The 22,465-nt window shown below is 32.1% G+C and overlaps 5 protein-coding genes and 1 long non-coding RNA gene across 12 annotated transcripts in view; 2 read left to right on the forward strand and 4 right to left on the reverse strand.

Moving 5' to 3' along the window:
- LOC124432322 (protein numb) overlaps positions 1–2,110 on the reverse strand; it is a 46,515-nt gene extending 44,405 nt beyond the window's left edge. The window contains exon 1 of one of the 2 annotated variants that reach the window (XM_046981182.1): positions 1,356–2,110. The gene's annotated coding sequence lies outside the window, so the exon portion shown is untranslated. The remainder of the gene's footprint in view (positions 1–1,355) is intronic. The other variant, XM_046981181.1, reaches the window with a different exon arrangement.
- A 218-nt stretch (positions 2,111–2,328) lies between these two features.
- LOC124432263 (cytoplasmic dynein 2 light intermediate chain 1) lies at positions 2,329–5,043 on the reverse strand. Of its 3 annotated transcripts, none has more exons than XM_046981038.1 (7): positions 4,784–5,043; positions 4,375–4,492; positions 4,212–4,313; positions 3,782–4,105; positions 3,565–3,722; positions 3,232–3,475; positions 2,329–3,067 (listed from the first exon to the last, which is right to left on the reverse strand). In XM_046981038.1, exons 1-7 carry the CDS (start codon positions 4,798–4,800, stop codon positions 2,996–2,998), a joined length of 1,035 nt encoding a protein of 344 aa, XP_046836994.1. In that variant the 5' UTR covers positions 4,801–5,043; the 3' UTR covers positions 2,329–2,995. The 3 variants fall into 3 exon arrangements, with proteins under 3 accessions (XP_046836994.1, XP_046836992.1, XP_046836991.1); XM_046981036.1 differs by lacking the exon at positions 4,784–5,043 and having other exon boundaries at positions 2,329–2,905; positions 2,978–3,067; positions 4,375–4,612; XM_046981035.1 differs by lacking the exon at positions 4,784–5,043 and having other exon boundaries at positions 4,375–4,612.
- A 144-nt stretch (positions 5,044–5,187) lies between these two features.
- LOC124432260 (vacuolar protein sorting-associated protein 54) lies at positions 5,188–11,790 on the reverse strand. Its single transcript, XM_046981029.1, has 13 exons — positions 11,390–11,790; positions 10,778–11,156; positions 10,586–10,688; positions 10,319–10,482; positions 10,039–10,238; positions 9,770–9,955; positions 9,576–9,702; positions 9,217–9,471; positions 8,686–9,108; positions 8,328–8,608; positions 8,034–8,251; positions 7,733–7,949; positions 5,188–7,654 (listed from the first exon to the last, which is right to left on the reverse strand). The coding sequence occupies exons 1-13, from the start codon at positions 11,485–11,487 to the stop codon at positions 7,393–7,395; spliced, it is 2,913 nt and encodes a 970-aa protein (XP_046836985.1). The 5' UTR covers positions 11,488–11,790; the 3' UTR covers positions 5,188–7,392.
- Positions 11,791–11,916: 126 nt separating this feature from the next.
- Positions 11,917–14,746, forward strand: LOC124432261 (protein TAPT1 homolog). Its single transcript, XM_046981030.1, has 7 exons — positions 11,917–12,416; positions 12,583–12,737; positions 12,804–12,901; positions 13,014–13,348; positions 13,475–13,572; positions 13,652–13,867; positions 13,972–14,746. Exons 1-7 carry the CDS (start codon positions 12,242–12,244, stop codon positions 14,560–14,562), a joined length of 1,668 nt encoding a protein of 555 aa, XP_046836986.1. The 5' UTR covers positions 11,917–12,241; the 3' UTR covers positions 14,563–14,746.
- On the reverse strand, positions 13,902–22,391 carry LOC124432265 (vacuolar protein sorting-associated protein 29). 3 transcript variants are annotated; one of them, XM_046981042.1, is made up of 10 exons: positions 22,237–22,391; positions 21,856–22,047; positions 21,550–21,785; positions 20,632–21,449; positions 17,009–17,202; positions 16,268–16,927; positions 16,005–16,151; positions 15,475–15,700; positions 15,163–15,232; positions 13,902–14,179 (listed from the first exon to the last, which is right to left on the reverse strand). In XM_046981042.1, exons 1-4 carry the CDS (start codon positions 22,237–22,239, stop codon positions 21,332–21,334), a joined length of 549 nt encoding a protein of 182 aa, XP_046836998.1. In that variant the 5' UTR covers positions 22,240–22,391; the 3' UTR covers positions 13,902–14,179; positions 15,163–15,232; positions 15,475–15,700; positions 16,005–16,151; positions 16,268–16,927; positions 17,009–17,202; positions 20,632–21,331. The 3 variants fall into 3 exon arrangements, with proteins under 3 accessions (XP_046836998.1, XP_046836997.1, XP_046836996.1); XM_046981041.1 differs by lacking the exon at positions 15,163–15,232; XM_046981040.1 differs by lacking the exons at positions 15,163–15,232; positions 15,475–15,700.
- On the forward strand, positions 17,771–21,552 carry LOC124432266. 2 transcript variants are annotated; one of them, XR_006944216.1, is made up of 4 exons: positions 17,771–18,105; positions 18,176–18,344; positions 18,683–18,861; positions 21,534–21,552. It is a non-coding gene; the product is annotated as an uncharacterized LOC124432266 (long non-coding RNA). The 2 variants fall into 2 exon arrangements; XR_006944215.1 differs by lacking the exon at positions 21,534–21,552 and having other exon boundaries at positions 17,774–18,105; positions 18,683–20,414.
- Positions 22,392–22,465: the final 74 nt, after the last annotated feature.

A 22,465-nucleotide genomic window follows, 5' to 3' on the forward strand; every position in this document is an offset into this window, starting at 1 on the left:
AAAATGATAGTCGGTAAACATATTATTACAAAGAAGATTTTATTATGATATAGCACTTTAATGAAATCATAATACGTTGTAAAAGAATAGAAAAATTTAAGAAATTCTTGAGAAATACTTAAAATCATTCCGCTATTATTGCCGTCAAATTGAAAATATCGATCGCACCCTAAGATTATCGCGAAAGATATGTCGAATCGATTTACTCTTTATGTAACGCCAAGTTTAAATGGTCGAGAAGCCAACTGAGAATATAATGAAAACGATTGGAATGGTAAGAGATAAAGGGTGAAAATCAAAACGTGTTACGAAACGAAGGAGGAAGCGTGAAGCGAGCAATGGATAACCATAAAACGAGGTACTTGGCCCTCGCGCCCAAAACCGTGACAAAGAGAAGCACGCGACATCCGGTTCAGCGCATACTTTTTCCTCTCTATACGCTTGAGGCACCGTTGTTTCTAGTCTACGTTACTATTTAAAAATAAAACAAATAGATTCACGAATCTCTGTCTGCCTGTCTCTCTTTCTCTCTCTCTCTCTCTCTCTCTCTCTCTTCGTTATTGAAAACGAGGTAATAGGTTAATTACTACCGTCTATTTGATTTATTAAGTAAGTTAGGGAAATAAATAAAATCAAAATTTGTGATAACAAGATCAAGAGTGACCTAATATTAATCGAATACAAGTCTAAATCGTTATAAAATGTTACAAATTACGATGCTGTTCTCGACGAAGTACATACTTTACCTAGATATGAAAAATAGTCCTGAAATATAACTAGATCGATAGATAAATTTAACTAATCGATTTGTTCCATTCAACATAATTTTTATCATTGTTATTAAATGAGACCAGGATCAGTTCCTTTTGAAGGAAAGTGCTCTCGTGTTCTATCATTAACCTTTGAATATCAAAATAATGAAAAGAAAATAAAAGGATAAAAACTATAACTTTTCGATGAGCCTAACGATTGAATCGATTCGTGATCGAGTGAAATAAGCAACGGATCGGTGTCCTTTTCAAAAAGAAGGATTAAAGATACTTGAAAAGATCGTCAAAGGAATTCGTGAAGGCACGAAGAGAGCCGATACCTGTCGGCAGCGGAGGGCGCGTTCACACCAGAATCGATAACCATGAGAGAAAGAGAGAGAGAGAGAGAGAGAGAGAGAGAACGACACCTCGCAAGTGGGTGGTGATGAAGCGACGAGGGTGGTGCTGCCGGCTAGGCGAATTCTCAAAAGTGACAGCGATATGATGAATTGTACAAAGAAGAAGATTCATTCGCTAAGACGTTTTTTCTCTAATAACGTTAAAGAAATAAAACTATTAAATTACGATTGAGTAGCATTAACTCACCTGTGTAAGGACTCACTCGCGCGCTGAAACCTCGTGGTGTTGTCGTAGTAGATCCGATCTCGATGCACTCGAAGGAGAAAGAGTGGAACGAAAACAGGTAAAACGAAGTGGAACGTGAAGAAAAGAAGAAGTTTGAATGAAAAAGAAAAATGGAAAAATGGGAAAAAAAGAAGAGATAGTAAGAGGTTCGATCGAATAGATAGATTGATCCAAAATCGAAGAAGAGAGAACGAAAAAGGAGAGAGAGAAAGGGGGAGACTACAGGACACGCGCGAGGTTCTATCGAAGCGGCATTTTCACTGATGAACGTGAGAGAGAGAAAGGTGGGGAGAGAGAGAAACAGAGAAAGAGAGAGAGAGAGTAGAGAAAGAAAAAGAGAGAGAGAGAGAGAGAGAGAGAGAGAGAGCGGAGAGGGCACGACAACGCCGCGCAAAGTCCTCCTCCTCCTCCTCCTCCAGCTCCTCTTTCGCGGTCTCTCTCGTCAAAGAGAGTAGTAGACTAGCGCTTCGTTCTTGTAGGGATGCCGAGTCAACTCACGAAGGCAACTCTCGCGCTCTCTCGGTCGCTATCGGTCTCAAAAGCACGGGCCGAGTGCGACGATCCAAGGCTCCGTAAGCGCAAGCGCACCGCGTATCGTGCCGCGCACGCGTCGCCGTTCCTACTGTCGGTTCTTATCAGCCGCGCCGACGACGACGCCGCCGTCGCCGACGCCGACGCCGCTAAACTCTCTCTCTCTCTCTCTCTCTTTCTCTCTGTCTGCGACTCGGACCGAGACCGCGCCACGCGGAGGGAGCTAAACGCATCGACGGTCAATGCGTCTGCGCGAATTCTCTCTCTTTCTCTCTCATTCTTACTCTTTTTCATCTTTATTTTATCCTTTCACCTCGTATTTAATACAATTAACTAGTTTCTTATTAACATTAAAATCTCTATATAATAATATATAATTATAAAATAAAATTTAATTTCCATATAACTATCACTTGTTATATTTAATCATTAAGCCATGCAATATTTTTATCTTTCTCTTCTACTCTTTCCCCCTTCCCCTTATTCTTTCTCCTTTCAATATATCAAACGAGACCTTGCAAGATCTTCGAATGCCGCGGACCGCTTCTCGCTCACGACTGGTTCATGATCTTCTCGTTGACCCATTAACTCCTAAACTGCCCCGAGACATTGCACCTTCTTCACCAACTACCCTCATTTATACACATATCTATCTACGTATCTACATACGATCCAACAAAGTAAAAAATTTATTACCGGTCTACGATGAGAGTTTAGTGCATATACATACACACATACGCGAAGTATCGTTGGATCGATTGTTCTACCATTTACAACGACGAACGTGATTGTTAACGACCATTACGTAATCTCTCGTCATCCTGACACTTTTTGGATTTTATAGCGTGTGAAAGATCTCGTGTGCATATCGATTATAGATATTAATTTTTAATCAAGGTTTTATTTAATAAAAAATTACAAATTTTTCGCTCCTCTACATACGTACAGAACCTGAAGCTCTTCTTGATGTATATCCATTACTATAAAAAGATACAAAGACAAATTTATCATTGGTACATTTATATCGAATGCAGATTCGTCGTAGCTCTTACCGATCGTTCGAATTCTATTTAAATCGGATCGGGAATGGGAATTTGTTGTGTTCGACCGTTCAGCATATCGTCGAGAAGAATGCTAATCTCCTAAATGAAATTGATTTGAAATTATTGAAAATAATTGCTTGTACAAAATCATTAAAAAACTTTCCCAAGGAACTTGTAGGTTCCGAAGGAGTTTCATTATAGGATCTAACAAGTTAACTTGATTTAAATGCATATATCTATCCTACAATAAATTCTAAATGTACCTCTTCTCTTTGAACTTTCAGTTTATCGATAATGGGCTCGTTAAAGTTCGGATCGTTACTTGGGTCTTCTAAAGTAGATTCGTCGTTTCTTGTTATTTGCGGTACACGAACCACGAATGTCTGCTTAATAGTGTCTAAAATCATGGATGGTTTCGAATAAGGTAATTGCAAGTCGATCGACGTGAAGGAATCTGCACCGGGCGATATAATCAGAGGTTTGTCGTAACTCGTAAACTTCCCTTCTCTGCATTTTACGAAGAGGAAAAGTACATTTTTTAACGATGAAACAGATGAAAAAATTCAAAATTCGTTAATATGATGAAATTAACTTACGCGAGAACAGCTCCAAATCCAATATGAGACAACAAATCTTTCGTTTTTCGTAAGAGAATTTTTTCCTTGCAAGAATAATAATGGAGTCCAGCTCCTAAACTATGCGCGATCGCTCGTAACGTTTTTCCTATTACTTCCTTCTTGTCTAAATCGAAGTCCTTCGTTCCGAAATGATAAATTATAATAGAGGAAAAGAACAATTCATATCGTTAATTACCTGAAATTCATCGTATTTTCCTCCAATTATAAACGTTTTAAGGGGTAAGTGATCGGTCATATTCTCCACGCTCTTTCTTTCCCTCGTTCTGTACTCGATCATCTCGTTAATGAGTTTCGAATTGTGACTCATCTTTAATGCGCTTCGTACAGCCGATAAAATGTCCTCGAAGGTGATCCATAATACTTCCGGTTTCGATAAATCCAACATCATCAAGAGCGTCGTGTGATGCGGCGAATGGGTTAAGGCCGATCCACTCATAGCAGCGGAAATTAAAGAAGAAGATACATAGCCAATTTCCCACACATGAACTATGTTCTTCACCTAGATCGTAAGCGCGTGCTTTTCTCTTTCTTTCTATTGTTTTTTTTTTTTTTTTTAATTTTACGCAATCCACTCGAAACAATTTCTCAATAAGAATAATACTTACCAAACTCTTACCAGCTTTTCGGCCAAAAGAATACTCCATTGCAATTGTCGGCTTCGGTTTTTCGTCCTTTTCAAGAAATCGATTTACCATCGTAGTTTTCCCCTTAACAAAATCATACGATATTATGGGAAATATTCGTTAAAGCTTTTATTCTTATACCTACAACGCTTTTACTACCAACGATGATAATAGACCTCTCATGAGTCTCCTTAGGATCCGTCTTACGATTTTTTTCTTTTTCCATTGATACACGCAACGCTGATTCCCTATCATTTTCTTCGCTAAAATAATTTTTCGCAATAGTAAACAAAAAATGATACAACATATCTATTCGCTGAAAGAACAATAATATATATATATATATATATAGGGCAAAAAATCAAAGTACCTAAAGAATTAATATTTTTTTAATGAATACAATATAAAGATCGAAATAATGAAATCTTTGGTTGTTCGCCTTGATTTTTTAATACTTTATTTTTTAACTTATAGAATAAGCTATAAGAAAAATCTAAAAAAATATCAAAAAAAAGAGAAAGAAAGAAAGCTGGATATAAATGGGTAATACTCACGTAACTTTTGATGCCATTTAAAATTATAATGAAATATTCGAACGAAAAGAAAACACCTTGAAAATGACAGATGCTCACGTGCTCGTTCCTCTAGCAGTCTCGGCTAACTTTGTTTTCTTCGGTGTGTCCATGACGACGAGGGAAGGCTAAGTCATGTCGCATAGTTTGCATTTACACGCATACACGTATGTATGTACAATACATTACCCGTAAAAAATCTATTTACGATCAACGAATTATTTTTGAGTTGGAATTTAAATCGAGATCGGATCTACGATCACTAAGTCGTACAATCATCGTATTTTCGAGTTTTCAAATGAATATAAAAGTAAAATTCTCGATTTATAGAACCGTATAGAGTCGTAAGTAAGCGCATTAAAATACATAATTAAAATAAATTGTAGTAGATTTTATACTATTCGTTTTTTATATAGCCTTCGCAATACATTATATAAGATGTTATAAGGTACATTTTATTACATGTAAATATTTCACCCTTCCTAGATAAACAATCGATTCGTACGTGCTACGGCCTAATGCAGATCATCAGTCTTGGTGAGGAAATCCATAAGGATACTTTTAAGTAGTCACCAGCTTTGAATACATCGATTGATTTGAAAAAAAAAAAAAAAAAAAACTTCCTTCGCAGCTAAGTAATACTTTGTACATAAGAATCAATATTTATAAATTTTTTTTTCTGCGTAAAATAAAATGCAATTAATTGCTTCATTTATTTTTTTGATTCATTAATTTTTTGTATATACACATACGAAGGAAACAATGGAATGTGACTCGCAATTGGCAATCAGCACCTATTCGAAGAAGCATTACGATTAGAATGATTGACTCCGCCGACGTACTTCTATATAAATAAAAGATACGTCTTCGCACATATTACATAGTAATTAAAAATCTTCGTAAATATTTGAAACATTTTCGAGCACGAGCGTAATAAAAATAACACGTATAGTCAACCGATCTTAACATCAATCTTGATAAATAAAATTAAAAGGACGATAGAGACAATTTTGTGTATTTCCCTATTCACAATCCATGTTCAAAAAATGCTATAACCATAGAAAACTTATTGTTAGTTAATTCAGCGAATATCTTGAACAATCTCCTTAAGTAAGATCTCATCCATATTTGTTACAACGAAAATTGCATTCGCAAAAATATTATACGAATATAATGTTTTAAGGATGTAGTAAATATTATCTTTCTTTAGAATTTAATGTAATGTATGATAGTTTGAACGGTTAGCAACAAGTACCGAAAAACGATCGGTTTCATTATATATTTATATGTATACAGATTTATAAATAAACATCTCAGAAGCATCATGATACAAATTTCTAAATTCGTTAATACTTTTCGTAGATACTTTTAGGAAATGTTCGTTCGAAAACAACGTACTTTATCTTGTCTTGTTATTAAGTACATTGATAATATGCGTATAATTTACAATTTAGTGCCTAGCCATTGGTCCATCTACAGCATAATTAATCTTACGTATCAATTATCATAAACTAAGTTATGACATTATGTCATGATAATGAACATAATGCAGAAATAATTGAATTAAATAGAAAATAGAAGATGCTATTTTTAATTGAAATCGAACTTGGGATATTAAACTCGAGAATTATTAGCCAAAAAATACTACGAAAAAATTATACGCAAATTATCTAAAGATTCTTATAATAATGTTAAATGGTTACTCTAAATACTTTTTTTTTTCTTTTTTATATTTAATATTGCACACAAATATTTAAAAAAAAAAAAAAAAAAAAACGTAAACAGGCAAGACACTTATGTCAGCATTTTTATAATATATTATATAAAAAAAAGAAAGAAGAAAAAAAAAAGACCACGACTTAGAAATGATCATACCGACAATATCAACACGTTGATTGTAATTTCATATGTATATATATATATATATATATAAATATTATTCGATTAAAAAAATTGTACATTCGGTCCTAAATCAGGGCAATAATTTATTATTCGATGGAAAAATGAGAATGCTTATAGGCGGATATTTAACGATACTTGTTACTATTTATATCTTCCGATCTACACAATATTTTGTTTTATATTTGTCCTATGACACAATGCTTTGAACACTATGGTAGGTAGAAATGCTCTTAACAGACATAAAATATGTATAATCAAATCTACCATTAAAACTACTTCTTTAATACGAGAATATAAACAGCGAATGTCGTGAACATCATTTTTAAAAACTATGATTATTTGTATTATTTTTATTTAGTCATGTCTTTAAGACAGATTCATTATATTTCATTCTTTCATAAAATTGCTGCTTATTATTGTTATGAGCATAAATTAAAGAGAACAATAATTCGTCTTCTACAACCCTTGAAAAATACACTGAACGTAGTTCTTTTTAGTATAGGATAGTTAAGTGCAAAAGTGAAAAAGTTCAGTGCAAGCAATATTTCATTATCACCTCCATATAATTGATGTTTTTCAGACATATTAATTCTGTAATTTATATGGAGGAAGACAATAGTACAGATTAGTCACCTTTTTCTATAGTATTTCAATGCTTCTATTATGCAATATATTACACGCTCTGCATGTTATCTAGTCCATATGTCACTCATCCAATCATCATTTAATTCTTCGTTTGGTAAAACTTTCAATTTTCTTAATGCTTCGAGATAAAACGTCAGTTCTAAAGTAACCACCCCATGTTGTGGACCACCATTATTCACTATATTCATTTTTACTAATTGCTCCCTAAGTTTTTCCTTAAATGAAGTATTTACCGTACGATAAAGTGATTCGACTTCAGTCGATGGTAAAATCCCAGAGACAGCCTCATGAAGCTTTATGAGATAACTGTAAATAAGAAATGATTACATATTTAACGAATTGTACCGACGCATGCAACCTCCTATTGGCCGTTATTGAATTTACCTAGAAATATTTCTAAATGATTTCGATGGTACAGGCGGCCTTGCATTCCATTTTGATATTTGACCTCCTAATAAATTGTCAACAATAGTCAAAATTTTTCCTTCGATCTCTCTTATATGAGCCCTTATATCCCTTTCTACGCTATCTAATAATGCCACTCCACCGCTTACGCTTGGCATTCCTACAACTCCACGGCTAGGATTTTGTTCAGCAAGTTCTAGATATCAAGGATTAAATATAATTAAAGTAAATTAAATACTATTAGAATTATAGACTGTTACGATATTATTTATCGTCGCACCTTGAAAATGTTTTTTAATATATGGCATGAACCACAAAATAAGTTTCAAACTACGTGCCGCTAATACAAGAATTGTACTCGTTATAGTCTTTAAGCCTGCAACTTGCATCGCCCCAGCACCCAAAACAAGTTGACAACACCGAGAATTATAATGCCGTAATAATTCTGCCAATTGACGTCCAATAGTTCCTGATAATGCTACTAACTCACTGCTGGTTCTATAAATATATGAGTGACATTATGAATTGTACATTTATTATAATAATTATTTGTTAATAAATATCATGGATTTACCTGCAATATTCGTGTATCATTTGTATAAGCATTAAAGCGGTAGGAACAACTGCAAATCTTTCTTCTCCTATCATAATAAATGATTCTGTACTATCATTTTTTACCTCATCGTCGCGTTTCAATGGGCCACGGGGAAATTGATTTTCTTGATAAATGTACGTTACCAACGATTGAAATTCTGATGGAACATCAGCTTGTTTCCATCTTTCAGATTCTAATAAGAGAGTAAGTCTTGTTTTACGTTCTGTATGGAATTTTTGCACGAACTTGCTCGCTTGTGCCTTCAAAAAAATATTACCAATCAGTTTTATATTTTGTAATTATAGAAAAAAAAACGATCTATTTAAAAATCATCTACCTTGAATGCAGATCGCAATGCAGTACACTGTTTACCACAAAGTTTTTCACATTCTTCTGTAAATTCTTCTACTATATTTGCTAATTGACAAACTTGAGTTGTCGTCGCTCTATCACTTAACCAAGATGTTTTTTCAATTGGACTATGATTTTCCTTATCTTCAATCTTATTTAATGAACTTTCAGATATATTATCTTTCTCATTTTGCGACTTATCTTTTTCATTTGTACCTGCGGAAAGCAGATTTCCCAAACGCTCATGGCAGTAATCACAGACAGATATAAGCATATCAGTGAGTTTGGTAGTTACACGAACATGTTCATCTTGCGTCAACAAACGATCAGGCATAGATTCATCATATGAACCATCGACCGTATGTCCAGCAGATAAGTTTGCAGTGTCACGCATTACATCATGAACAGCCTATAAAAAAAAAATGCGCACACACACACACACACACACACGCACACGCGTATATCTTAATATAATATAATATATAATAATAATTCTTACATTTTTAAAATATCTTACCTTGACGCGCACTAGCAGTTTTGTAAGAGAATATATTGTATTGTGAAGCAAGGTCAACCTTTCTGCATGGGAAAGACTGCCCACTTCAAGGGCTGCTGCTTGTTGATCACTACAGCAATCACTTGCTGCAAGAGCTTCTATAACTCTTTGCTTTGTTATAGCTCTAACAGTAGTCACAGCCTCCTCTTTGTAAGTATCCACAAAGTGAAAGTGTTTTTGACGTAGTAGTCCAGAAATGATGGAAACAAGTTTATCCTGTTCGTTGAGGATGTACAAATGATCTCACTGGGAAGATGGACGATAGATTGTTTGCTACTCACTAAAGCTAAAATACTTTTTCAAAAGTATTATGTACTTACTCCATCCAACACAACATCTTCTTCACCTAATGGTCTATTCAAATCTGCAGTAGCATACTTTTGAAATTCCGTTGTGAGCATTTTATCGACAAGTTTTTCCATTTCCGTTAATTGAGAACTCAAATGCCTGAACGGAAACTCAATTAAAATAATATTTAAACTTAATATAAATCGAATAAATATAAAATGTTCACCGAAAGCTATGCACTCCATTTAATTCTTGCAATAGAATCTCTTGTGTCGTAGATATAAGATCCAATGCTGCAACATAGTCTGGTGTAGAAAGTAATAATTGTATCATTGGTTGACTTTGATGTACAGTTGCCATCAGTTTCAATTTTTCATGTACTAAAAATCGATTCGTCCGAGCTCTTTCCAATCTAATGGAAAAAAAAAAAAGAAAAAAAAAGGGAGAATTAAAAATCGCAATACTGGGATAAAATGCAGATATATGTTTACTTACTGTAAAACTTTTAAAGAATCTTTGACTAGATATTTGTCAACCTGGTGGATATTTTCTCTTAGCGCTTTTAAAACGGTAATAGTTTGAGATAACTGCTCCATTAAAGCATCATGAGAGGTCATTGCATTGAAGAATGCTTGAGATTTAGAGGCTACCTGCTCTGCTATTCTAACTTCTACAATATCTAAATAGTGACTCAACTGAAATAACATATTATTTCATATATTATTAAGTACTTGCCACCTATGTATATGCATGTCATTAGAATTTATCAGTTCACCTTCTTTTCCATCTGTTCAACATGCGTCACTACGTTATATTCCTTATCTAATAGGCCATCTTTTGTAAATGGAAATACAGCTTCAAAGTTTTCTCTTTGCGAAAGATCTAAATTTGGTGTTAAAAATATTTTTGGAATATTTAACAAATCAAATTGACTTCGATCTGAAAATATTTAATATTCAAGATAAACTCCACCGTACGACGAATGACAAAATATACAATAATATACTGTTACATATCATTGAAAGTATTTAAAATTATTTACCTAGCGATTTAACTTTTTTTAAATTTGGAAAATTCTGTAGTAATTCATTTGGAGTAGTTGGTCTGGTTGCACTAGAACTCATCCGTGAATGTTTACGGTGTCTCTACAAATAGAGATTAAAGAAAAAATTAATCTGAGATATGGTTGTGTCAGTTAGTAAAAGAAAGTTTAAATGAAAATATTATTGCTTACGCGTGCAATTTTTTTCAGGTATACTTCAAAGTGATGCATAGTAACCTCAGGAAGATAAGGACTTCTTGGAACGTCCATTTTTTCTACAAACCCATCGCCCCATGTACGAGTAAAGAAATTACTTTGTTTTCCTTTAAATGGATCATTCAACACTGCAGGTAGATTTTGTATAGCCGAATAAACAGTCCAAGTTGAGCCAGGCTCTAGCAACTGACCATTATTTTTACGTTGGTGTTGCATCGTTGCATGCTTTGTTGCATGGGCTACATAATCTTTATCCGAAACACCTTCCACTGGAAGACTAGTACATACTCCATTATAACCATACAAGCACACATATGATCCTCCTTCTCTTGAACAATGTCGATCTCTCAAGTGTCTGAAATATATGAATGGAAATTATTGCAAATTAAAGAGAATCATTGCAAAAGCAAAGAGAAATGAATTGATGAATTAATTATTATTATAATAACATAATCTACTATCTATTAAATATGCTAAAAATATATATTATAAACATGAATAGACAGTATTTAATTATATGTGAAATAATATAATGAATATATTGTAATAGCATATAACTTCGAGAGGACATTGGACAAGTGGACCCACCTAATAAAATCTTGAATGTGTTTAAACGTGAGGTTAGTACAATATTCACATACTAAAATCGTAGACACCGATTCGGATGTCACTACGATTTTCGCCATTTTACATCTATCGTCTTAACTAATCTGTTTAACATCGCCGTGATTAATTTCTTGCTTTATGTCATCGAACGCTCTTCACCAACATTATACATATGTACAACTATTTAACGTATGCAGTACACGTCCTCAGTTACATACATTTCACGCGAATACGTTTCAAGTTGTCCAACTGAAAAACACGATTATCGTGATACTACCACTACTGGCTCTCTCTCTCTCTCTCTCTCGAATGAAAAAGACAAACATGCCGATAATGTTTATCAGAGCAAGCAAGCAATGTAGATACACGCGCGCACACACACGCGCACACACACACACACACACACACACACACACACACACATATATATATATAGCCTGTGGTGTGTGATTTGCAATAACAAAACTTACTAAACGTTGGGGTCTCTGGCATTTACACGTCATGCTCTATATTATCGACAATCCACCAGAAATAATAGCAATAATCGTAGAGCTTATGAAAGTGTTTCTCGATTACAATTCGATTAATTCGATTAAATTCGATTAAATTCGATTAAATTCGATTAAATTGAATTAAACTCGATCGTTTGATTTTTTCAAAAATAATTAATACGGAAGAATAATAATGCGCAGTATCGGTATACGTATCCGTGCATCTACCGTGAACGTTCCATAATATACGATCTCCATGGCAGAACGCTGTCTACTTTGAGGTTATGAACGATTTGACAACTACATCGACACTGTGTACTTGACGGAATATAAATCAAAAAATATGGATAGCGAACAAGAGAATACAATAAAATTGGAAGGTCATGCAGATAGAAAATACATTAGCTTTCAAGGTCTTAAAAAAGCTTCCAAGTGTCCAAGCAATCGTATTGAATGTTTAGATACAAATCAGACCGATTCACAACAATTCAATAATCGAGATATTACAAGAAAGAAAGGTACTGTACGGATACACCGTATAAAAATTTGAAGGAACTTTGTACTAACTTGTAAAAAAATGTTTACATTGTTGTATCAAACATAATAAATTATGTATTTCTTACGTATAACAAGAGAAAGAAAACCTTTATCATAATAAGAACATTTTTTACATGGTATTTCTAGGTGTGTCTTTGATGCAATTTGTACAGACAGAATTAACAAGAGGATACCAATTAGAATATGACGAAGAAAGATTTTCTGCAAGAAGAGAGAAGATTTATTCGTTTATGAAAATTCCTAGAGAAGTTGAAAAGTTCATGATTTATGGCTTTCTCCAGGTATAAAGTGATGTTTCGCATATTGTTCAATATGAATAAGTACAACTAATATTATCTCTTTTACAGTGTGCAGATTCATTTTTATTTGTCTATACATTTTTACCATTAAGATTTATTATGGCATTATGGGCTGTAGCTACAAGACCCCTTTGGCATTGCTTAGGGTAGATATTTTTTCTTTTTTTTTTTTTTTTATTTATAAATAATCCTACATACATGCATTGTACTATGTAAAACGAATAATAATAAATGTTTTTATCAATGATCAATTTGCAGAAGTAAGAAACTTCGTGCCAAAAGAAAAGAAAGGATTTTGAGGCCGGCTGAAGTATGTGATTTATTAAAGGGAGTTGTAGTACTAGGTTGCTGGGCAGCCACATGGAAAGTGGACACATCAATGATGTACCATGTAGTCAAAAGTCAGTCGGTGATAAAATTATATATTTTTTATAATATGTTAGAAGTAGGAGATCGACTTTTTAGCGCATTTGGTCAGGATACAATAGACGCATTACTTTGGACTGCCACAGAACCACGTTCTCGAACACGATCAACTCGTTCTCAACACTTGGGAACATTGCCACATCTCCTATTTGCTCTTGCTTATGTCTGTATCCTTATAGCACTCATTCAAAACAAATAATAAGATATTTCTTATATCATAATATATTCTTGTATTTTCTACGATATAAAAAGCTTATGAGACTCCTTGACTAAATTTTTTACGACGCATACAGTGCTGCATAGTATACTGGTGCTATTTCAAGCGACTACCTTAAATGTAGCTATAAACAGCAGCAACAAAGCTCTTCTTACAATAATGATGTCTAATAACGTAAGTTTTATCCCCTTTAAATATTGCTTTCCCTTGAAAATAATTTATATAAATAAGATTTTATGATATTTCTTTTCAGTTTGTTGAATTAAAAGGTTCTGTTTTTAAGAAATTTGACAAGAATAATTTGTTTCAATTATCTTGTGCCGATGTCAGAGAACGTTTTCACTTAACGATGTTACTGTTAGCAGTTACATTGCAAACAATGAAGGAGTATGCATGGCGAGCTGATAGGCTAATTGTGCTGCTACCTGATTGCGTAATGTTGCTATTAGCAGAAGTCCTTGTTGACTGGGTTTGTATATTAAATATTATTATGATATATGAAATACATATGTATTTTTTATTTATTTATTTATTTATCTAGAACTAATATAAATACCATGTTTGTGTGTAAAGGTAAAGCATGCATTCATCACTCGTTTTAACGAGCTAAGCTCAACTGTCTATAGGGATTACACAGTTAGTTTGGCTTATGATATGGCTCAAACGAGACAAAAAACAGCATTTTCTGATCCATCGGATTTGATAGCTCGGAGAATGGGTTTTATCCCATTACCCCTTAGTGTTGCTATGGGCAGGGTATTATGTACAACTTTAACACCATCTGCAAGACCAGCAAATTTCATTTTGTTAATATTAGCGTATCTCATACTCGTAGCTTTACGTATATTAAACAGTCTAATTATTTTGGGTAGAGCATGCGATTTAATATCTTCGCATGCACATTCAAATAGAAATGAGACGGGTGAAGAAACATTGATTCAGAATTTAAATAAATCAAGTGCAGATGCAAAAGATCCGAACCTGGCAACAGCTATATTTTCAAATAGCGCTGTCAGTTTGAATAATGTATGTCTTAACGATGCTCTACTTAAATCAGATGATACTACCGACGACCTGGATAGATCTGAGGATAACTCGGCTGAAGTTGCCCCACCAGTTAAAAACATTTTAAGAAGTGGAAGTGAACCTCTACTTCCTCAATGACACCTTTTCTTAGTATAATTGTAGCTCAAAACTTTTTTGTTCATAAATAATACTAGCCATGTATACATATATGTAGACATACTTATGTGTGTGTGTACATGTTATTCTCAGGTTTTTTATGATATGAATTAAATATAAGTATTTAAGAAAATAGAAAGAGAAATAAAATTTCGAGGTACTTTAATACACATTATTTCATTATAGATATCCTAATAAATATCCTAATTCGTCCATTATATTTGTAACAAATTATTTTATTGTTACAAATGTAACCAAGTAATGGAGGATATTGTACCCCCTTTCCTGCTTTATACCTGCTTAAGACGTCGTGAACTGATCGTGAACTGATCGTGAACTGATCGTGAACTGATCGTGAACTGATCGTGAACTGATCGTGACCTGATGGAGGACGATCGATGAACAAATCCATACACGAATATTTTATAATTGTTTAAACAATGCAAAATGATTCTGAAAACGATGAGAGGTAATGATTAAACGATATTACATTCTGTAAAACGTCGCAGAGCTCTTGAGACGCGTTGGACTTGGAATAATTTTCTTTCAGAGTACGTCGATCTTTGGAACAATGCGACTTACCCACTTTCCAGTTTCCTCCTTTCGTACTCCGAGGATTAAATCTCTGAAATTCACTCTTTCCATACCGTTCCTACATTTAATCGTTTAAATTCGGGAGAGAATCATTAATAAATAATGATTATATTTACTAACAATAGTTTTTATCAATATTACAATGATCGTAAGACACGATCGATATAAAATAAATTCTTTTTAATTTAATCTTTCGAGAAAATAAATCGCGAACTCGGTATAATATAATTAATAAATAAAATTATTTTATTCAAATCCTAACACGTCCAGTTAACAATTGACACTTGAATATTCACTAACCTCATGACACCCCGGGAATTAGAGTTTGTAAAGTAGTGTTCCACTTAATTTGTGAGTCTTCAGATGCAATAACCTCCACGTGACATGATACTCGCAGTATAGAAGCGTCTAATAGGTCGTATAGCGTCGCGACGATATTACCGATGTCGTGATGATATTTCTTTCCCGTGCCTTCGGTATACATAATGGAGGAAAATAGAGAGGGTATCGCCTGTGCAGGTCCCCTCTACCACCGATACCGTGATATAATGACAAAGTATAGGTCTTAGGAATAAAGTAAATATAACGTATATTTACATATTCTTAATAAAGATTTGATCTTGTCGGCTGCGTTACGGAAGGTTAGATTAAGGATTACGTCACTTAGAATTAACATTCTCAAGCAATAGATTTATGAGAACATGGTAGTTCTAGATTTAAAATTACTCGGAATAGATTTAAGAACTAAACGTAATTAATTTATTAATGAAAGAAAAGACTTTAACGAATGACCAACTAGGAATGATCGAAAAATTATACTCATCAATAACCTTAAAGGAGCGTTGTGCCGCTGTCATATTGGGACGATCGCGATGATGTAGATGGCGATCTCGTCGCGACTGTTACGCCTCCTCCGGTAAGATACTAGAACTAACACGCCTCGGCGCCACCTTACGATTATGTATGTGGAATATATCCTATAATTTATAATTATAAAATAAAATATAATAATGTATAATAATCATTTTACCTTAGCTAATTTTCGATTTATAAGAATTGATTGTTACAGTAACATCTGAATTATTAATATTACCAAAGGTAATCCAAGGTTAGAGGTTGCACAATCGGTCTTTCTTCATAGCGGCGCATAAATTTCAATTTTGGTGGAAGAGTAGTGAGTTAGTAGTCTTTTGGAAACATCTTCAATTTAGCTACAAGAATATGTGACATTATATATGAAAATAACATGATATTGACTGGTCTTTTCAGAATCATTCCAAAACCAAATAAATATCATGAGTTGATAGCTTTTTTTCTGTTTCAAACCTGTTTCCAATATATAGCCAGTCGACTTTTGAGATAATTTTTTTTGGTATTTCGAAATGTCATCTATTTACTGTGTAATAATAAATTTTTATTGATCAACGTCTCCTTATATTTTGCTTATTTCATCTTGCTCAATCTCTCACTTTCGCTCACTTTCCCTCCAGCGACGAGATACCCAAATCAAAAATTTAATCAAATTTTGGTTATTTCATTTTGCTCACCGCTCTAACTTTCTCTCTCTCTCTCTCTTGCTTTCTCCTTTTTTTTCTCCCCATACGACTCATACCAGTGGATTGATGTAGACCATATCGAATGATTTCTCTTCTCGTGGATGTCCGTTGTTACGTCGTAGCTGTCACACGTGGAAATTTAATCAATATTTGATAAGGAATACTTGGCATTCTTCTCTTTTTTCTTCTAGTGGTTTCTTCGGAAAACATAAACGTACATATTACACTTTCTTAATGATTAAATAAAAAAAAAATGTAATTTTGTAGAAAACACGCACTTTCTATACTCATGTTAAGTGTTTTGTATGTATAACCATATCACTCGTTCGTACATTCGGTCATTATCGCTTCTTGTTATCCACTTAAATTGTTTACTTTTTAGAACTATCAATCTCTTAAAATACGAGCTTCTAATCGCCAAACGGGTAGAAATACACATTCTTATCTCTCCTACAGCTTACATTTTTATTCCCTAAATCACCGAGATTATCATTACTTTAATATTATTCACCTACGAACCCTAACCCTACATATACTTTCTATATATCTTTTCATATACATATACAATGTATCAATTCGAAATAAGACTTTGTGAATTTATAGCTTATTAATAAATTTTTTATAAACAACGATACATATTATATTTTCTTAAATGTCTAGAGTGTGACATAGTGCAAAAAAAATTACTTGTTTGTATAATTTATAAGATTAGTAAAAAAAAACAAAACATCGACAGAAATATTAAACCAATGGTATTCGCACAGTTCTTATTTCGAGGTGTTTGCAAAAAAGTTTATAAATATATATTAAAGTAAGAAGCGTATAAAAATAGGGTTTATAATATATTCGTCATTCAAATGAAGAGTTAATTAATAACCGGTTTATAACACGATGCTCGGTTATAGGAGGAAGAGACATAATTAACTTTTGAACTTTTCTTCGAATCTCCTATTTCCCGTCTTACCCAACCGAATGTAAGCATGTTCTTATGTAAGCTCTGATCACGTGAATGTACTGCGTCTTCTTCAAATACTCCTCGTTTTCCTCTTCCATGCTCACTTCTTTTTAAGACACGATGGCAGGAGTCATTGTGCGCTCCTAACAGATTATCTCTATATCTCAATAATTATTATTATAATCAATAAATTATTTTTATTTTAATTAAACTGTTTCTATAGTTTTCAATTGATTCAATTCATCATAGAATTCAGTGCAACATTAACTATTATTACAACAATAATAATTGGATTGTTCTATAGAATATTACAATACTTTTTAAATAAATTACATATGTATAATAGGATCAAAGGAATCCCGGATCCAAAAGTATATCCAATTGTTGGAAATATTCATTAATTTGTCGGCAATAACAAAGGTAAATTTCTAAGTGATTTATTTTATATCTAAACTATTTATCCAGTTTTTATTTATAACCTTTTTTCTAGCTTTATTCAACCAAATTCTAAATCTTGATAAGATTTTTTCTTAAGACTGAATAGTCCAATCATTACTTATAAGAGCGAAGTTGAAATAGTCGAAGCATTAGTGATAAGAGCGAGGAATATGAAAACCTGAAACCTGCTGTAGGCAATGGTGGTTTGTTAATTGCTCCAGGTGAAGTATATATATTCTACATTGTTTGTTAATACATAATTATTTACATTATTAATATATGTATATATATATATATATATATATATATATATATATATATATATATATATATATACACACATACTTACTGTAAAATATATATATTTCTTTCGATGTCAAATTTTATAAAATTGAAGAATAAATTATTTTGTCTTCTTTATATGCATATAGAAATGAATGTGCTATATAAAGATGTACAAGATCTTCTCTCATTTTATTTTCTTTTATTGTATACTTGTATGTATGGACGAACGAAATAAGTAAATTATGTAAAGAATTATTTTCCTTTATATTTGCAGCATCAGGAATCCTCATCGAAAATTATTAAGTGAAGTCCTTTTTAAAAAATATGTAAAGTCGCATATGGATGTATTGGTTAATCATTTTGTCTCTTTAATGAAAAAATTGGAAATTTTGGTTGGAAAAGAATTAGATGTTTGCCATTACGTTTTTTCCTGTACATTGGACGTATTATAAGGTAGAATTCAGAAAATTTTGAAAAGTTTATAAATTTTATACACACTTGTATGAATTTATTATAATTTTGTTAAAGTTTTTATCGAATCCTTACGTATATAAAGTTGCTGACAAATTCGGATTGCAAATTAGCTGAATCTATAGACTGGTAATAATAATGAATTTTTTATATTCGTTATGTTCTTCTGTATTTATTTATAATATCTTTTATCTCCTTATTCAATGGGATCTATATAACTGCAGAAAGGATTCTGAAATTATGGTTACATCTCTATATAATTTTTTATAACACTGCTCTATAGCAGTTCCCTATGGAATTTCAGACATGATAACGTACAAGCGAAGCATTTTTTAATCTTTATCGATATAAATATATATTATTTTATGTTTCGAAAGATAATCGAAGATAAAAGGAATCTGTATTGATAAATGTAATTATTAACCAGAGATTGACAAAGGAAAATTCAGGTAAGAATAATTATAATATATACAATACAATTTTAATTTTCATCTTGTTTTATAATAATAAAAGATCCTTATTTATCTATCAAAAACAAAAGCCGGAGACATTTTTAAACTTTCGAATCAACGCACGAAGAAGAAAAATAATCGGAGCAAGATACTCGAGATGATATTAATACGATAGTTATAGCCGTAAGTCGCATTTATTATTTAAGTGCCATAAAATTTTGTTTATTGAATAAAATTTAAGTAAATAGTATATTACTTTCAGAGAGTACATTAAGCAATACCATTAGCTTTGTAATTTTAATACTTGCTACATTCCCTGATATTCATGTACGTATATATTACACTTTCTTAATTATTTGTCATTTTAATAACGAAACTAATTAGATAAGAGGTTAATATAAAAATTATTTTCATTATATAAATAACGACAAATAATTAAAAAAATATAATATGTACGTACTTGAATATCAGGGAATGTAGCAAGCATTAAAAGTACAAAGCTAATAGTAATTGCTGAAGTATCCCTTTCCTTACAAAAATAAGACCCTTTTCTTCAATTGTATTTAACAAACAAAATTTTATTACACCTAAATAATAAATGCGACTTACAGCTATAACTATTGTATTAATTTCATCTCGGGTATCTTGCTCCGAATATTTTTCTCCTTCGTGCGATGATTCGAATAAAATGTTTAAAAGTGTCTTCGGTTTTTGTTTTTATAACATAAATCTTATCAGTATAAAAGAAGATGAAAACTAGAATACAGTTGCGTATATAATAATTATTTTTAGCTGAACTTTTCAGCTTCAATACTCGGTCAATTGTACTTCTTATTACATTCAAAATAGTTAATTAATGAATATTTCCAATAATTGGATATGCTTTTGGATCCAGGATTCCTTTGATCTTATTATACATATATAATTTATTTAAATTGTGTTGTAATATTCTGTAGAATAATCCTATTAGTATTGCTGTAATAATAGTTAATGTTTCAATGAATTCCATGATGAATTAAATCAATTGAAAGTTATAGAAATAGTTTAATTCAAATAAAAATCGTTTAATGATTGTAATAATAATTATTTTAATAGTTCCGTTTTCTAACCTATTTATCTGTCAGACCTCTTTTTATTTCATTCTATCGACCTATGACTCCTTGTGTCCAGTTACTTATCTCTTTGTATTCGTAACAATTGATAAAAATATATTCTAAATAGTACAAAGCAATATTTTTATTATTATTATTATTATATGACGTTAGAAACTCGAAAGCTCATTGCCGCAAATACCAAATACCTTCGCTGTTCTCTTCTCTACATCTTGGTCTTATCCATTGAGTTTACCAATTAGTACCTTCTGTGCGGTTCTATCCTCATCCACACGCACCCATCTTAATCGACGCGATTTTATCAAGTTAATTTTATATGCTTATTTGTAATTTTCGATCGGTTCGATTGTATTTTCGATTCACGTTAGAAAATGATATCTAAATAATGTGCGTACGATACCGAAATGTATACATAAACACACAATATACGTAAGCACGTATCGAGTAATGATGGAACAAAAAACAAGTTTCTGACACGTGTCACTGTTTAACAAATAAATATGTAAATAAGTATTGACATCGTCAAATTCTATAATACAGGATAAAGAAGATTTTTGGTATTGTAATACTTATAGTATAAAATACATTAAATATATTGAAAACAAGATATACATATATATTTGTATAATTTGAAAACAGCTTTATTTACAATAAGTGTATTGTATATTTTAATGTTTTGTATAATTGTTTATATGTTTCTGTCAAATGCAAGCATATGATGCAGCGCATGATTTGCGTTCTGGCAAAATTCAAATATGAATGTAAGTTTCAACATAAATCATACGTTTTCTACATTTATCCAGCTGGTTGTTAATGATCTTGGTTCTCTCTCTCTCTCTTTTTTTTTTTTCTTTTTATTAATTCATTTTTTATAATCTTAGACAGTATTTAACTCTTTTTATATTCGATCCTCTCTACTTTTACATCATCTCCAACTAATTGATACACATAAGTTACAACTGTGGAACTTTGTATATCCATTAGAACGAAAGATGGAATAACCGATCTGCAAGTGTAATATGCAAAGTATCAATATATGTGGACACAAATGAACATGTAGACATTAATGATATTAATGTTGTTATTATAGATTTTGGATTACTTACGTATCCAAGGGATTATATGCTCCTGTCGCTGATCCAGGATTTATGTAGAATTTATTTTCATGTTCGTAAGCTTCAAATTTATGAGTATGACCAGATATTAAAATATCAACATCCAATTGTCTTTGTATCAAGGCTAAAGCTTCTGGATCTCCCCATGGTACAACTTGATGACCATGTGATAACCCTATTCTAAATTGTCCAACTGTGACAACTTTTTGTTCTGGATAATTTAAATTCTTTAAACAAAAAAATAACGATTAATGAGAGATATAAGTCGGAGAAGGGTTATGAGAAAAAAATACATACCTCATCAAAATCTCCTCTTACTACATGTACATCACTGGCTAATGTCTTTAAATAATCATATGATTCTTTTGTACAAAGATTACCTGTACACAATATGTGTTGTATTCTACCTGGTACCAAAAGTTTTTTAAATTTACTTGGAAGACTGCTACACCTATGTGGAATGTGCAGATCTCCCAACACTAAAACAAGCTGTACATACAATAATAAATTATTGTAGCATTAACTACAAAAAAAAAAAAATTGTAATAATTTTCTTTTATATGTGTTTAATATAAAATATTTAAGATAAATAATAAGAGAAAGCTATATTGTGATATTATACAATAGAGTTTTCGAGGTTAAAGAATCTGTGTATACTGATCAAAAGATCTCTCTCACCATGATTTTATTGGTAACGCTTTTATAAAAGTACACTTATTAACGTATACTTTTTAATGTACTGCATTTATTTACAACAAATGAAATATAATAGTAAACTGTCAAACTAGGCTAGTGGGTGTAGTTGACAATTATGTGCAACCGATATCTCGAATTTTGATTGCGAATTTCGATTAATCGAACATCGCAAGTATGGCCCAGTTTCTGAATAAAGCCAACGTTAATTTTA

This window comes from Vespa crabro, chromosome 24, assembly GCF_910589235.1.
Source record: "Vespa crabro chromosome 24, iyVesCrab1.2, whole genome shotgun sequence".
Classification (NCBI taxonomy): domain Eukaryota; kingdom Metazoa; phylum Arthropoda; class Insecta; order Hymenoptera; family Vespidae; genus Vespa; species Vespa crabro.